Here is a 15,354-nt window from a genome sequence, read left to right on the forward strand (position 1 = left end):
GAGTCCCCAGGGTCCCTCCAGCCGGGATGGGTCAGGGTCCCCCAGCCCTGGGGAGTCCCCAGGGTCCCTCCAGCCGGGATGGGTCAGGCTCCCGCCGGTACCGGGAAGCGCCCGGCTGGGCCGGCAGGTGGCGCTATTGTGCCGCGCTGCGCCGCCCGGCGCGGCCGCGGGGTCCGGGACGGGACGGGATGAACCGGGACGGGATGAACCGGGACGGGATGAACCGGTTGGGGTGAGAAGAACCGGGGCACGGCTCCATCGGGAATAGCTGAACCGTGGTGGAACAGGCTGAACCGGGGCACGGCTCAACCGGGAATAGCTGAACCGGGATGGAACGGGCTTAACCGGGGCATGGCTCAAGCGGGAATGGCTGAACCGGAGCACACTGGAACTGGGACAAGTCACAGCTCATTCGGGGCATAGCTGAACCGGGAAGGGGTACAGAAGAACCGGGACACAACAGAAGCAGCACACAGCCATACCGGGAAGAGGCACAGCCGACCCGGCATGGCCAGTCCCCAGCCCTCCCTCAGCGACTCTGGACCTCCAAAATCCTGTGGGGGGGACACCCGCTGCTGCACCTGGAATAAAGGTGTTCAAAACTCCTGCAGCTCCATAGCCTGGTGCTAGGGGATGCTGAGCTTGGGAGCAGGGATGCAGTGGTCCAGCATGGCACAGCACGCCACAGCGTGGTGGCCTGGCATCAGCAAGAGCAGTGGCTGCGGGCACACAGGACAGCGACAGATGCTTTGCAGGGGGATGGATGTTCTGTGAGGGAGTGGATGTTGTGCTGAGGGATGGATGCTGTGACGGGACAATGCTCTGCCAGCCCACTCTGTCATGCAGAGGAATTCAGGGTCAGCTCTGGCCCAGCTGTGGGGGTGCTTGCGGTCCTGCCATGCTGGGATGCTGCCATTTCTGCAAGCACCACGTCATCACCCCACGTGCAGCCTAGAAAAAACGCCTCGAGCATCCCCTGGGCATCCCAGCATCCCTCTAAGTCGAGAGCCTCCATCCAGGGAGGGGAAAGGCCACTGACTCACTCACTACGCCGTGAGTCAGCAGCAGGACTGGGACAGGAACCTCGGCCGGACACTTCTGCCTCATCAGCCATGCTCCTCCCAGGACGGATCCTGTCCTCCCCAAGGCAGAAACGGGCTGGGAGAGGAGGGCACGGCTAGGTCGTTTGCATGGCAGGAGCTGGCAGTGCTGGCATCAGACAGGGCACAATTTACCGCTGCCTCCACGTTTCCGCAGGATCCACTGGGGAGGAAGAGCAGGGTGGGCTGGGGGTGCTGGATGAAGGAAGGGACCGGAGAGAGACTCCAGCGCGGCAGAGCTGCATGTGCCGCATCAAAGCAGCTGTGTGCCGGGAGGAAGCCCTGCAAGCGCTCACGGAGAGCAGCCCCAGCCTGTGGCTCCCTGATGGGCCATAAATTTCTCCTAAGAATTGTGGCGTGCTAAAAAGTTTCCTCTTGTTAGAGAGCGGGGGGTGGAGGGAGGAGGTAGCAGCTCCTGCGGCAGCTCCTGCGGCAGCTCCTGTGGCAATGGGGACATCTCCAGAGTGCCCCCAAACGGGTGTCTCATGGTAGGTACAGATGTCTGCCCATATCCTGTGTGCCCCCACTGCTGGGCATCTCACATGGACTCTGTCTGCCCTACTCTCATGGGCTTGTGCCCCTCATCCCTTGGACAAAAGGCAGCTCAGCAAAATTGGGACTCCATAAAGTGGGAACGAAATGAGGCTGCCCAGATCCCACAACTCCTTTCCCTGCGAGCTATGGAGGCTTCTTCCACCTGGGAGGCCTGCTGCAGGATCTGCTTTTCCAGTTTAGCATCCCCTGCAAACAGTGCCAGGGGTCCGTGCCAGCCCCAGGGTGTCCTGACATCACTCCCAGGGCTCCCTGGCACCAGCTGGGAGCCAGGACCCAGCTCTGTGCCCAAGGTGCTGTGTGAGCATCTCCAGGGCTGACCGGTGCATCCATGGGGCTGGCATGGTGTGGGCAGTGGGAGCAGGTTCGCAGCTGGAGCTGCTGGTGCCACAACCCCCTGGCTGGCACAGGAGTGGGTCTCTCCAGAGCCCTGCACTGCCTCCATCCATCCATCCTCCACCTGTCCCCCTTCCCTCTGCCTGACCCGCAGGGTCTCTGGTGTCGCCGGCTGACAGCCGATCCGGCTGCCTCCAATCCATTCGTTCCAGGGCAGGAACAAAGGCGCTTTGTGGGCTCCCCCCAGCCCGGGCCGGGTGGGGGGTGGGTCCCAGCTCCGGAACTGGGACAGACTTCCCTGCGCGACAGGCGTGTAATGCCTTCCAGACCAGCAGCCCCAGCCCTCAGGTACAGCCCGGGGGGTGGAGGAGGCCTGGTGCTTCCCACACTGCCTGGGGACCCACCAGGTCACCCTAAAACAGCCCCGATCTGGGAAATGGGGAAACTCCTGTTCCCCCAAATGTTCCACAATGCCCAGTCCCCATGGGACTCATGTCCCTCCCCACCAGGGGGCTCCAGTGGCCCCGGGGGCTCCCAAGTTTGCCATCTCTGGTCTCGCAGCATTGGGGAACAGGGATAGACTCCCCTGGGATGAGACTCCTGCCTCGCTGGGCTCAGCGTCGGGCAGGAGGCAGCTGGACTCAGAGGCTGTGTGTGCCCAGCTGGACAGGACTGTGGTTTTGGGATAGGGCAGCTCCCAGGCCTGCAGCCTCACTGGCCTGAGCACCCTGAAATTGGGGATCTACAGGCAGAGGAGCCAGTCCTGGACATCGCCTGGTGCCAAGGTCTGGTCAGGGCTGTGGACTTGGGGCACTCAGTGGGGTGGGATGCGGTGGGATGGCATGGATGGGTTGTGATGGGATAGGATGGGATATGATAGGACAGAGTGGGATGGAATGGGATGGATGGGATATAGTGGGATGGGATGGGGTGCGGTTGAATGGATCAGTCCAGCACTGCTTCACCAGGGCTCAACAGGGTCAGGCCCAGTGTCCTGGTGACCACATGTTCCAGCATTGCCGTGGGTCTGGAATCCATTTGCCTCGCCGGCCGTGGTGTTTTCCCAGCAGGGCTGGAGCAATCCCACGGGGCTGGGGGCAGCCCTGGCCCCTGGCCCATCTGCTCCCTGTTTATTTTCTTACACTTAAGTATCACCTCAAAGATAAACACTCCCTGGTGTGGGGGGCAGGGGGCATTTCCCTGGCAGCAGAGGCAGGACCTGGCCCTCAGGGTGCCCAGCACCCCAACCCCACAATGCTCCCCCAAGCAGGGGATGCCTGGTTGAGCTTGAATCAGGGCTGCAACCTCATGCTCAGGCCATGTCCCCTCCATGCTGTATGTCCCATGCAGGGTCCCGTGAATGCCTGACCCACTGCCTGGTGCTGCCCTCTGCCCGGGGGTCAGCTAGTTTGGCTGGATCACCCAGGAGAGCTGTGATGCCAAACCCCACCATGTCCTGGCACCTGCTCAAGCTCACAGAAGGTTTGTAATGCCACAGCCTTGGCTGTGCCTCGTGCTGCCCGGCTGAGTCAGAGCCCAGGCCACAGAGCTGGGGGAGCTGGGGGGGCCCAGGCACAGGGGCTCACATCTGTACCACACACCTGCCAGGCAGCACAGGAAAACTCGGCTGCTGCCACGCGTCCTCCTGCCCCGCAGCCACAGCATCCACAGGCAGCCGGACAGTCAGGGAGCCGGCAGCGTTCCCTCCTTCCCATGGCTCCTGCTGTTCTCCCAGTCAGGGATGACAGCTCCTGCCCGTCCATCCTTCTGTGTGCAGCACCTGGCGAGGCAGTGGTAACACATACACGTCTATGCCATTGTGGGGATGTCACTGCAGCAGGAGGTGGTGGCATTCAGGGTCTACATGGCACCCACAGGCACACGTGCACATGCACACATCCACATCCACATCTACGTGCAACTGCACAAACCCGTGCACACACCCTCATACTCACACATAGCCCTGTGCACACACACATGGATGTACACATCCATGCATGCCTGGATGTACAGATGTGTGCAGCTGCACGCCCACACACAGACACTCACATGTACGCACTCATGTGTGCTGTCCCCACCCCACACTGAGCCATCTCCTGTCTGCTGCTCCTTCCCTGTCTGTGCCCCACCATGTTCCAGACCCCACAGGCCACCAGCACCCCACACGTGGCCATGCCCTCCAGAAAAGCCCGTGGGCAGCTCGGATGGGCATGGGGACTGGGTGACCCCCACAGCCTGTCCCCGTCAGCTGGTGGCCATGTGTGGGATGTGCAGCTGAGTACACAGCCCCTGCCATCCGTCTTGCTGCCTGTCAGGGCCAGGGGCTGCTGTGAACCCCCAGCCCAGCAAGACTCAGGGGCGAGAGGAGGGCAGAGTGGGGGTTCCCCTCTCTGTGCAGGCACCTGCCTTCTCCCTGCCTGCTCCCTGCCTGTCATGCCAAGGGCCTGCCCATCCCCAGCTTTGCTCCTGGCACTGCCTGCACGTGCCCTTTTGTGGGGGTCTGCACCTGGGCAGGGGCTACAGAAGGTTGGGGTCCCTCATGGGGACAGATGCATGGTGAGAGGTGTCAGTGTGGACACAGTGCAGAACCCTGCGCACCTTTATTTCTAGGGGATCCCTGTCCTCTTGCTCAGCCCTGCATTTCCCCTCCCCCAATGGGACCCCTGGCCCTTGGTGCAGCCCTACATGTCCTCAGCCCCAGCAGGACCGCCAGCCCCCAGCCCATCTCTCTGCCCCCCACCGCGTGATTTACAGGCTCTGCACAGGCAGACAAATGGTGAAGGAAAACAGGGCAGGGGGGTCCCTCCGGCTGGGGGCTGCCTGTGCCCCGCAGGGAGCAGAGGGGCCGTTTGCTCACAGCCAGCAGCATTGGGGCAGTGGAGTGGTGCCGGTGCCAGGCAGCACAGCTGCCCCTGTCGTGGTCCAGCAGCCACAAGCCCTGGCAGCACCAGGAGAGCCCCTGGGGGGACCCAGACCCCAGGAGCCCTATCATAAACTCCAGTCCTGCAGCCATAGGCTTTTGGCCATGGGGCACTGAGGAACATGATGCCACCCCATTCCATAGCCCCCAGGGCACCCCACTGACCACCTCACTGGGGTGTTCGTGATATGCCGGCTGTATTCCATGGCCACTGTCCCGGCCCTGGAAAGCCTCCAAGATTTCTCCTGGCTGTGGAGCTGCTGGACAGTGGGGACTGCAGCTGGCACTGCCAAATCCCCCAGCAGCATCTCCGGCAGCCCTGGCGCCATCTGCCAGGAGCCAGGTCCTGCCCTCCACATGTTTTTGCCACTTGACCTGAATCATGCCCGGAGCATCGCGGAGGAGGAGGAAGGGAGGAAGGCAGGCAGGAAGCCTCCTGACTGCTTGGTTTAGCTGGCTGCCCCCCTGCCTGCTCCTGGGAGCGTTGGGCTCAGGGCGGGGGGGTTGAAGGCAGAGTGGGACCCACATAGACCTCCCTGGTGAGGAGGAGCAGGGCCATGGTCTGTGGTACTGAGCACCAAGGAATGACAAGGAGCAACTGTCAGGCTGGGGGACACCCCCAGCCCTTCCCAGGACACTGGTGATTCCCGCTGCTGCTGGCTCATCTCTCCCTTCTCAGGAAAAGACTCTGTGTTTCCACTGCCGGCACACACCTTCCTCCTGGGCGGGAGGAAATGCTCCTGGCAGTGCTGCCGGCAGTGCTGCCCGTGTCTCTGCATGTCCCCCTGCCCCCTCCCACTGTGGGCAGGCAGGGTGCCAGGCCCTGGGAACAGAGGAGCAAGGAGTGCATTCCTGTGGGGCTGCCTGCCCTTGCTGCTCCTTGCCTGCCCCTGCTGCTCCTTGCCTGCCCCAGGCATCCTCCTGGGCACAGACCCTGCCCCAGTGGGGCATGGCAGGGTGTGGGCAGCAGTGTGTCTCCCACTGGCATCCCTCTGATAAAAACCCCAGGCACCGCACCAGTGCCACCCACTCCTGGTTGCCTTCCCCATCCCAGCTCCTGTGCCCTGTGTTCATCCCATGCCGCCCTGTGTGGGAGCCAGGGCTGGCAAGGGACAGCCAGGCAGGGGCTGGGGACACGTTGCCTGTGGGCTGACTATCTGTGACATTGCTCTGCAGGCGCCAGAGGCCATGGCACAGGGAGCACTTGCCGGACAGTGGCCCTGGCTCTGCCACGGTTCAGAACCACCGCGGGCATGACCTGGGGTCAAGGTGCCCACAGCCAGGCCAGCGTGCTGGAGTGGGGCCAGGCCAGTGGCCAGAGCCAGCACTGGCTCTCAGGACTGGGGTGAGGACGCTGGCCGCTGGCCGCTGGCCGCTGGCCGGAGCTCGGGGGGCCGGCTGGGGGTGGGCTCCGGAGCCAGCCCCTCCCCGGCCGTATAAATCCCGATTCCCCCTGCAGACAGTCGTCCCAGCCCTGCTCAGCTGCCGCAGCGGAGCAGCAGCGGGAAGGCGTCCGGAGCCGCCGTCGCAGCTGTGCCGGCGGGGGAAGGCTCCCCGCAGCCCGGGGGGTCCCCCCAGCAGGGCCGGGGGTGCGGGCGGGCACCCCGCCATGGCCTTCACCATGCTGCGCCCCGTGGCCGCCCGCGTGCTCTACCCCGACCTCAGCATGCTCTCGGAGGACGAGGAGAACCGGAGCGAGAGCGACACGTCGGACCAGTCGTTCGGCTGCTGCGAGGGCGCCGAGGCTCGCCGCAAGCTGCCGCGGAAGCCGGGGCCGATGGTGATGGTGAAGCAGAGGCAGGCAGCGAACGCACGGGAGCGGGACCGGACCCAGAGCGTCAACACGGCCTTCACCGCCCTGCGGACCCTCATCCCCACCGAGCCGGTGGATCGGAAGCTGTCCAAGATCGAGACCCTCCGCCTGGCCTCCAGCTACATCTCCCACCTGGCCAACGTGCTGCTGCTGGGCGAGGGCTGCGAGGACGGGCAGCCCTGCTTCAGTGCCATCTATGGCGCCAAGGGCGACCTGGACAGCAAACAGCCCCGCAGCATCTGCACCTTCTGCCTCAGCAACCAGCGGAAAGGGGTGAGCGGGATTCTGGGATGGGTTAGGGATCCTCGTGCCCCTCCTGGCCTGAGTGGGGCAGGAGGCTCAGCATGTCCCAAAGGGATGGGGGGCAGCAGCAGACCCTGCCTGGGCTGAGCGGGGCAGGAGACTCATGGCTCAGTGAGAACCACAGCTTCTGGCTCCAGCTCCCACTGGAGGTTTCGGCTGCTCCTGGCCAAATCCTGCTTGTAGCCACACGCCTACAGCTCCTGCTCACGTCAGAGGGCTGGGCTGCTCCCCCACGTCCATCCGGGCTGGGAGGTCTCAGGGGTTAAACAGTCACCCCAGAGCTGGCGGCATTGGCTGTCCCAGGGGGAGCTCAGAGCTCGCTGGCTGACCCCTTCCCCATCCTCATCCCCATCTGCATACCCAACCCTGCCAGCCCACCAGCACTGTGGCAGGGCTACTCCAGCAGCTCTCTGATGTGATGAGGACAGGCAGAGCCCAGCAGACACCCCCCGAGGGGGGTCAGACAGAGTTTCCCGTCCAGTGTTCCCATGCAGGGTCTGCTGGCAGCACTGGCACATCTCCCACAGGGCTGAGATGGCCATGGCAGAGCACCCCTGCCCTGCCCTGCCCTGCCCTGCCCTGCCCACCCAGCTGATCCCCCCCAGCATCCTGAAGGTCGTGGGACACCTTTCTTATGGTGAGCCCGCCCTGCTGCCCATGCCAGGGTCCTGGGTGCCCCTGACTGAGGAACAGCTGTGCAGGATATGGGATGCAGGGCTGGAAGTTGCCTGACCTCTTTGACATCCCTTGGCAGGGCTGTGAGCAGGGGCTGCTGTACCCACCACTGTCCCCACACACCCTCAAGGTGTCCCACGTGTGACCCCAAGCCCAAGTACCCCCAAGTACAGCCACGGGTCACACTCCAGCCCTCAGAGCTTTTTCAAGTTTTGCTGCTCCATTTTTAATTACTCCCCTGCTCCTGCCACCCGCTCAGCAGCCTCTCCAGCCCTCTTGGGGTCCTCCAGCCTTGGTCCCTGGCAGAGCTGCCCCAGCTGGGATCCTCTGGCTCCTTCCTGGGGCTGGAGCCAGGAGTCTGGCGCAGTGCTGGACCCCCCAGGGGACCCTGTGGAGGCACTGGGGCTGCGAAGCTCCTGCTGGAGGGCAATGGTGGGAGCTGGGTTGGGATCCGACTGTGCATCCCAGCCTTGAGGCTGAGCTGGAAAGGGGCTGTACTGGGCTGGAAATGGGCAGGGCTGGAAATGGGTTGTACTGCACTGCAAATGGTCTGGAAATGGGCTGTACTGGGCGATGCTGGGCTGTGCAAAGCTGGAAATAGGCTGGGCTGGAACTGGGCTGTGTTGGGCTCTGCTGATCCATGCTGGGTTTTACTGGAATGTTCTGGGCTAAATCTGGACCATGCTGGTCTGTGTGGGTTATACTGATACAGGAACTGATAGCTCCCTGCTGGGAGGTGGGGCTGAGCTGTGGGGCCGGACTATGTGAGTCTCTCCAGGGCTGTGGATCTGTCTGGGGCCATGTGTTTGTCCTGGGGTGCTACTGGCCCTGGCCACAGGTGCTGAGTAGCCATGGGGGTTGTGTCCTGCAGCATGACAAGGCCAAGGGGGACCCACCTTGGAGGGCTCCACCACAGCACCCACCTCCCAGCCACCCACCCAACCACTCGTCAGGCATGGCCCCCTCTGTCTGTCTGTCCACTCCAGGCAGCATGGAGCTGCCCCAGGACTGAGCCACTGGCCATCTCACAGCGGGTCCCCATGGAGGAGTCGGTGTGGTGGGATGGAATGGGGTGGGCAGGAATGGGGTGCCCCCCATCCGGACACCCCATGGTACCTGCAGCTCTCCCTCCTCTCTCTGCAGGGCAGTCGGAGGGACCTCGGGGGCAACTGCCTGAAAATGCGAGGGGTCACCCCCCTGCGAGTGTCGCGGAGATGAGCCGGGGTCCGGCAGCACCCACCTGAGACAGCGGCAGAGGCAGATGGAGCCCGCACATGCCAGCCCAGAGACCGCAGCGGGGAGGGAGGGAGCTGCTCACCCGAGGTGGCAGCAGCCGAGCCCAGGCTGGCACCACACCGACACTGGCCCTCGAGCCGGCAGTGGGGCGGGAGGACGCTCCCGTGGCCAAGGCTGCCCACGTGGGGCAGGGCCGGGGAGGGGGGTCCCCGCGCTCCGGGGCTGGACTGGAAGGGGCCTGTGTGTGGCTGGCGTTGAGGTGCTCCAGGGGGACGGTGTCGTGGCCCTGGGGACGCTGGTTGTGCACGTGCAGCTGCTTGGAAAATAAAACCCTATTTTTCTGATGGGCCAGTGCCTGCCTGTCACCCCAGTGTGGGGTGAGGTGGGGGTCCCCAAGATAGCCCTGGACCCCCCTGCCCTGCACAGCTGCTCTGCTACTGGAACCAGTGTGACCATCTCAGCTCTACCCACTCCTGTGCCACAGTGGGATTCACATGGGGTGAAACCGCTGGGTGTCCCTGTGTCCCCAGGCCCTGATGACAGCTTTGGCCTCGCAAAGGCTGCAGAAGTCCCAAGGGGGTCAGTGCCACGCCATGGGATGGGGATGGCACCTCCAGCCCTGTGCTGCAGCCACAGGTGCCCAGCTGGTGGGTCGGGGTTGGTGTAACTGCTTTTGTGCCTTCCCCTCCACCTGATACATCATGACTGGCGCGATGTCACTGCCACCACAACTGCCACCATCGCCACCACTGCCACCAGTACTATGACTGCCACCAGCACAATGACTGTCCCCACTGTGACTGCCACTGCCACCATGCAGAGCTGTGCATGACCATGCAGAGCCGTGCATGGTGGGGCAGCAGGCAGCAGCACCTGCCTGGGGTCAGGTGAGGACATGGGGGGTTCCCAGGCCAGATCCCCACATGGGATTCTGCTTGAGGGGGCTGGAATGGCTGGGCGGTGCAGAGAGCTGAGCCTGGGAATGGTGCTGTGCCAGAGCTGGCGGCTCCCAGGGGCCGGTGTGTCCCACGGAGCAGAGGCAGCTGTGGATGGGGCGGCTGGGGGCTCCCCACAAGGGTTGAAGAACTGTAGCTGCTCTATCTCCCTTGGGTCCTGGAGCCTGCATGGAGCAGGGGGAGCACACTGGGGGTCCCGCTGGAGCCTGCCCCAGGCAGGGGCTCTCTTGGGAGCCCACAGCACCTCTCGGCCCCCTGCTCACCGAGGTGAGCCTGCCCCGGGCTCCCTCCCCCGGGTTTGATTTATGGAGCTGACAGCGCGGCGCAGCTGTGAGAGCTGGTCCCAAGCAGGGACCGGGGTGGGTGGGAGAGGTTTGTTCTCAGCGTGGCTAATGTGTCCCAGACCCCAATAAACAGCCGTGAGATTCTCCAAACAGCCCAGGACACAGAATCCCTGCCCCCGGGTTTATCGGGGGGCAGGGGCCGTGGGGGATGCTGTGCTCTGCAAACAGCCCGACCCGCACATGAAAGGGGACCGTCCCCATGAAGTAGCGGCTCTGGAGCCCCCCAGGGGGCCAGCAAGGGCTGGTGGTCCCAGTGCCGGGGGCACAGCAGGTCCCAGCACTGAATGTATAGGTCGCAGTATGTCCCAGGGCTGAGCACCAGTGTCCCAAGATGTCCCAGTGCGAGCAAGTGGAGCCTCAACAAGCTCCAATACAAAGACCATGAGCCCCAGTGAATCCCAGCACAGGAGCTGTGCATCCAGTATGTCCCAGTGCCAGAGATTAGGGCCCTAGAAAGCTCCAGTATCAAGACTATGCACCCCAGTATGTCCCAGTGCTGAGGCTGTGGGATCCAGCATATCCCAGTGCTAGGGCCATGGATCTCAGCACACCCCAGTGCCAAGGATAGCACAAGGACCCCAGAGCAAGCCCCAGTGTAACAGCCCTGGGTCCCAGCACATCCCAGTGGAGAAGCTGGGCACCCAGTAACATCCAGTGCTGGGGTTATGGATCCCAGCACATCCCAGTGCAGAAGTTGGGCACCCAGTGACATCCAGTGCTGGGGTTATGGATCCCAGCACATCCCAGTGCTGGGGCTATGGATCCCAGCATGTCCCAGTGACAAGCCTGTGGGTCCCAGTACATTCCAGCCCCTCCCAGCACCATGAGAGGGAAACGGTGACTCAGAGCTGCTGGGCTGGTGGGAGCCGGGTGCCCCTTTGCCCCGTGTGGGGTGAGCGCCGTGGCCACTGATCGCCCACGGCCACCGCCAGCTCCCCGGCAGCCGCAGCCCTGCACTGAGCCCAGTCACGCTCCCCTCCCATCCTCTCCCCTTCCTGCGTGCGGACACCCTTGGAAAGGCTCTTGGCCGCTTTCTCTGAGACAGGAAGGTGTCCCCGAGTCTCAGGAAGGAAAAACACTCAGTGCTGAACCCACAAAGACCGTCTCTGAGGGGCCAGGGCTGGAGAGGCTCCAGGCCTGACATCACCTGGGAACTGGAACCAGAACCGCAGCTGCACTCTGCGCCTGGTATTTTTTTTCTTTAACTTGTGTTTTTAAACTTTCTTTTTATAGATTTTTATTTTATTATTTTTTTTTCCCCTTTCCCTTCTCCATTCCCCTCCCAAATATTTCAGCCTCCCCACAGGCTGGCCAGCCAGGCTGGAATGCAGCAGGGCTGCACCCGCGGGTGCCGGGAGCTGCCTTGCTGATAGGATGGATGAGGCTGGGTCTGGCCAGGCAGGAGCTGCTGAAGTTGTGGGCAGGGGGCCAGCCTGGGGCTCACCTCCAGTGATGGGGGGCCAGGCACTGATAGCCCCTGATACTGCTGTGCACCAGGGCTGCTGGCCAGAAAGGGACATAGAAGGATCCGTCTGGTCATGGGGTGTGGGAGGACGAAGGGCACAGGGGTCAGGCAGAGCCTGCAGTCTGTGGGCAGCACTGCTGTCCTGACCCACCGCCCCCAGGATGGGGCTGCAGGGTCAAACCATGTCTGAGCCTAAGTCAGAGAAGCAGGAGGAGCCAGACAGGGATAGAGGACACAAAGGCAGATTTTGGGCCCAGGATCCAGCCCTCCTCATTCCTTGTCCTTGGGCAACACCTTTGGGTGCTGCCTGACCCTCCCTGGGCTTCTCCCAGAGTGGAGGCTCATGCTTAAGACCCCAGTGTATCCTGGAGCAAAGCTCAGTTGCTTGTTGCCTGGGAAATCCTCCCTGTGACAGTGACAGCCTTTAACTGAGTGTCACAGGTCACTCCCAGCCCTGTTGGACCTGGGGGCGAAGGACTGGGAAGGGATCCCCAAGGTCTAGATGGCAGTGAGTGGGGACAGGATGACACCGCTCTGCTGTCCAGGGCAGGGTGGAGAAAAGGATCAGGGAGGGATGGGCAGTCAGGGATGGGATGGGGGGAATAGGATGGGATAGGTTAGGATAGGATGGGATGGCATGGGCAGACCAGGGGGCAGCATGATGGTCCTCTAGGTTGGGATGCTGGGCAGTCCCTGCCTCCCCGTGCCAGCAGACTCAGACTGTACTGACCCTCCAGCATCCTGCCAGGGTCCCTGGGGAAGAAACCTGGCAAAGGGTCTGCCTGAGACCCTCAAGACACCTGCCAGATCCTCACCATCACAAGGGATGCACAGCAAGAATGCCCCAAGGTGCCACCCATCCCAGGGGTTCCGTGGACACTGCTGTGGGGCTGCCACCACCCTGCCATGTCCCCCCCACGCACTGGACCCCTCAAAGCCGTTCGCCCTGCTGGGACCTCGTGCTGGCTGCGGTCCCTGGGGACACAGGCCCCGCAGCAGGGACAGGGTGTGAGGCCGTGCGTGGGGTGAACGCCAGGTTAATCTCCCGCTGGAGCTTCCCTCTGCAAACAATAAGACAATGCCCGGTTGGGGCCGCCTGCGTAACCAGCGGCGTGGAAGGGAAGTTGTAATATTTGGATTTAGCACTCAGTAAATTAAGGAAGAAAAAGGAAAAAGCGCTGGGGTAATCAGAGCAGGGCTGGCCCCGTGCCCTGCCCCACGGCTGGCGGCCCTGGGGGCTCAGCTCGGCCTGGGGACAGCAGCTGAGCAGGGTCAGCAGCTCCAAGTCAGTGAGGCCAGGCATGGCTGGGAGCGGGATACATCCCTGAGGGCCAGGCAGAGGATGGGCATGTCCCCACCATGGGGACAGCAGCCTGGAGGGTCAAGGCTCGGATACCCAGCAGGGCTGTGGGCAAACATCTCCTGCCACATCAGAAAAGGGATCTGGGCCAGGAGGTTATTTTAATCCAGACCTCTTCATGGGAAATAAAATCCTATTTCTGCAGCTGGAGTGGCTGGGCAGGAGAGGGCCTGGGGGGGCCGTCACCTTCAGCTGGCAGTGGGTGGCAGGGGGTGACAAGGGAGGGGCTGTCCCAGGCTGTCTCCCCTGCACAGCCCCTTTCCCAGCACGAGCCCTGCAGTGGTGCTGGCTCCCCGGGATCCCACAGCAGGGCCCACACTCAATCCAACAGGCATTGTGGTTGGAGATGGGGCTCTGAGTGGGGATGGGTCTCACTGCAGGGGCCCCCTGCAGATGCTAGGGGCAGGGACAGTGCTGCAGGGATGGCCTTAACCCTTCTGAAATGCGGCCTTCCCACACATCAGCAGCCCCACTGCCCCAGGGCTGCCCCTGCTTGCCCTGGACCCAATGGGGCGAACAGGGCAGGGACACCCCAGGGAGCTGGTTTGGGGGGGCAGGATCTGAACTGGAGTCTTGGGAGGGCTCCGTCCCCCCCGTGCCCTGGGAAGACGCTTTCCCCACTTGGTGACCCCAGGGTGGGGTGCAGTGCACGGCTGGCAGGAGGGCAGGGGCAGGTGGGGGAGAGGTGACCAGCGGGCAGCAGCGGCACGGGAAGGCCTTCGGCACCGTGCCGCGCGCCGGGAGCCCATTTCCCCACAACAGGGGACGTTATCAGCGGCAAATCCTCGGAGTGGTCCCAGGGGGGACCTCCAGCCCTTCCCCTCCACCTACCCCACCGCTCTCCCGCTCCGGCCCACGTCAATGCTGCCGCGAAGGTGTCGGAACAATCGCCTGACAAAGAGCTATTTTTAGGGGCCGGGGCTTGGAGCGAGGATACAGCCCGGCCGCTGACAATGGGGGGAAGGGGGCCGGGCTTCCCCCATGACCACTCGGCAGCAGAAGGACCTGTAAGATTTCCTCGATGACCCAGGCCCGTACAATACAAGGAAAGCGCGAGAGGGAGATACCCCCGCCAGGACGAGCTGCTCCTTTACCTAATGGGAGTGACCTGGGGTGAGGGGCTGCGAGGTTTGGGCCAGTGGCCTCCCCTGGGGAAGACTCCCACACCGCGAGGGAAGTGGGGTGAAGCCTGGCTGTGCTCAGCTTTCCATGAGGTTGGGGCGGGGTGGGCCAGGCTGGCTCCCTTCTGAAGGGCATGGGGAGATCTGGGGGGGTCAGAGGGGTGCAGACACAGCTCAGCATGACCCACTCCCCTCCAGGCTGGCTCACAGCTCAAGCCAGAGCCTGAACAGGGTGGAAGGACGGTGACCAGCCCAGAGCTGCATGTCCCCAGCTAGCCCTGCTCTGAGTGTGCCGTAAGCCCAGGCTCCTGCTCGAGTTCAGGCTGAACCTGGATGCCTTTCCTCCCCCCTCGGGGTCTCCCACAGCTCAGCCTGCACCAAATGTGTCGGTGGACCATCTTCTCTGGCCAATCCTTGGGGAGAAAAGTGATGTCCTGGGTTGCACGGCAAGAAATTGTGCTAAAAAGATGAAAAGCAGGGAAAGAAGGTCATGGGGAGCAGGAATAGGTCAAGGCTTGGCCTGGTTGCTGGCCTGGCTGCAGGCTCAGCAGAGGAATAAGCCCTTCCATTAACTGCGCCAGAGCCCCCACACCCTGGCGGGACCCCACCGCTCTGCGGCGGCCGCTGGCTCTGGGAGGGCCGGGGCAGGGCCGGTGGAAGGGCCGGGAAAGGGCTGCTAGAAGGGCCAGAGAAGGGCCGGAGAACGGCTGGGACAGGGCTGTGGAAGGGCCAGGACAGGACCGTGGGAAGGCCGTGAGTAAGAGCGGGGGAAGGACCGGTACCGGGGCCGATGGAAGCGCCGGTACAGGGGCAGCTCCGCAGGCCGCAGTCGCCCCCTGGCGGCACGTTCCGCGCACAGCCCCACAGAGGGTCTGGGCCCAAGCGGCCGCCGCTCACGGTCAGGCCTCCCGCCGGGGCCGCGGAGGCCGACACGGACCCCGCCACCTCCCCGCAGTTCACGGAGACACAGCTGGACACGGAGCGGGAACAAATCCGCGTCCACTCCACGCCGTCGTCACCATTATGGACTACAACTCCCATAACCCCCCGCGGCGAGCTCCACCCTTCCCTGCGCACGCCTCCGCGGCGCGTGGCGGGGCTCGCGCGGTTTCCGTTTCCGGCGCGCCTCGCTCTGGTCCCTGCGGCGGCGGCCGAGCCTTGTGCCTCCGCCAT

General features: G+C 63.5%; 2 protein-coding genes across 2 annotated transcripts in view; both read left to right on the forward strand.

Annotated features, from left to right (window-relative positions):
- SRXN1 (sulfiredoxin 1) overlaps positions 1–605 on the forward strand; it is a 1,617-nt gene extending 1,012 nt beyond the window's left edge. The window contains exon 2 of the mRNA XM_042048295.1: positions 1–605. This exon is cut by the window's left edge and continues 368 nt beyond it. The gene's annotated coding sequence lies outside the window, so the exon portion shown is untranslated.
- Positions 606–2,914: 2,309 nt separating this feature from the next.
- On the forward strand, positions 2,915–9,279 carry TCF15 (transcription factor 15). Its single transcript, XM_042048305.1, has 2 exons — positions 2,915–6,994; positions 8,843–9,279. The coding sequence occupies exons 1-2, from the start codon at positions 6,518–6,520 to the stop codon at positions 8,915–8,917; spliced, it is 552 nt and encodes a 183-aa protein (XP_041904239.1). The 5' UTR covers positions 2,915–6,517; the 3' UTR covers positions 8,918–9,279.
- Positions 9,280–15,354: the final 6,075 nt, after the last annotated feature.

The sequence above is a fragment of the Corvus kubaryi genome, unplaced genomic scaffold (genome assembly GCF_017639235.1).
Source record: "Corvus kubaryi isolate FWS band 111438036 unplaced genomic scaffold, C.kubaryi_AGA036_p1.0 134, whole genome shotgun sequence".
NCBI lineage: Eukaryota > Metazoa > Chordata > Aves > Passeriformes > Corvidae > Corvus > Corvus kubaryi.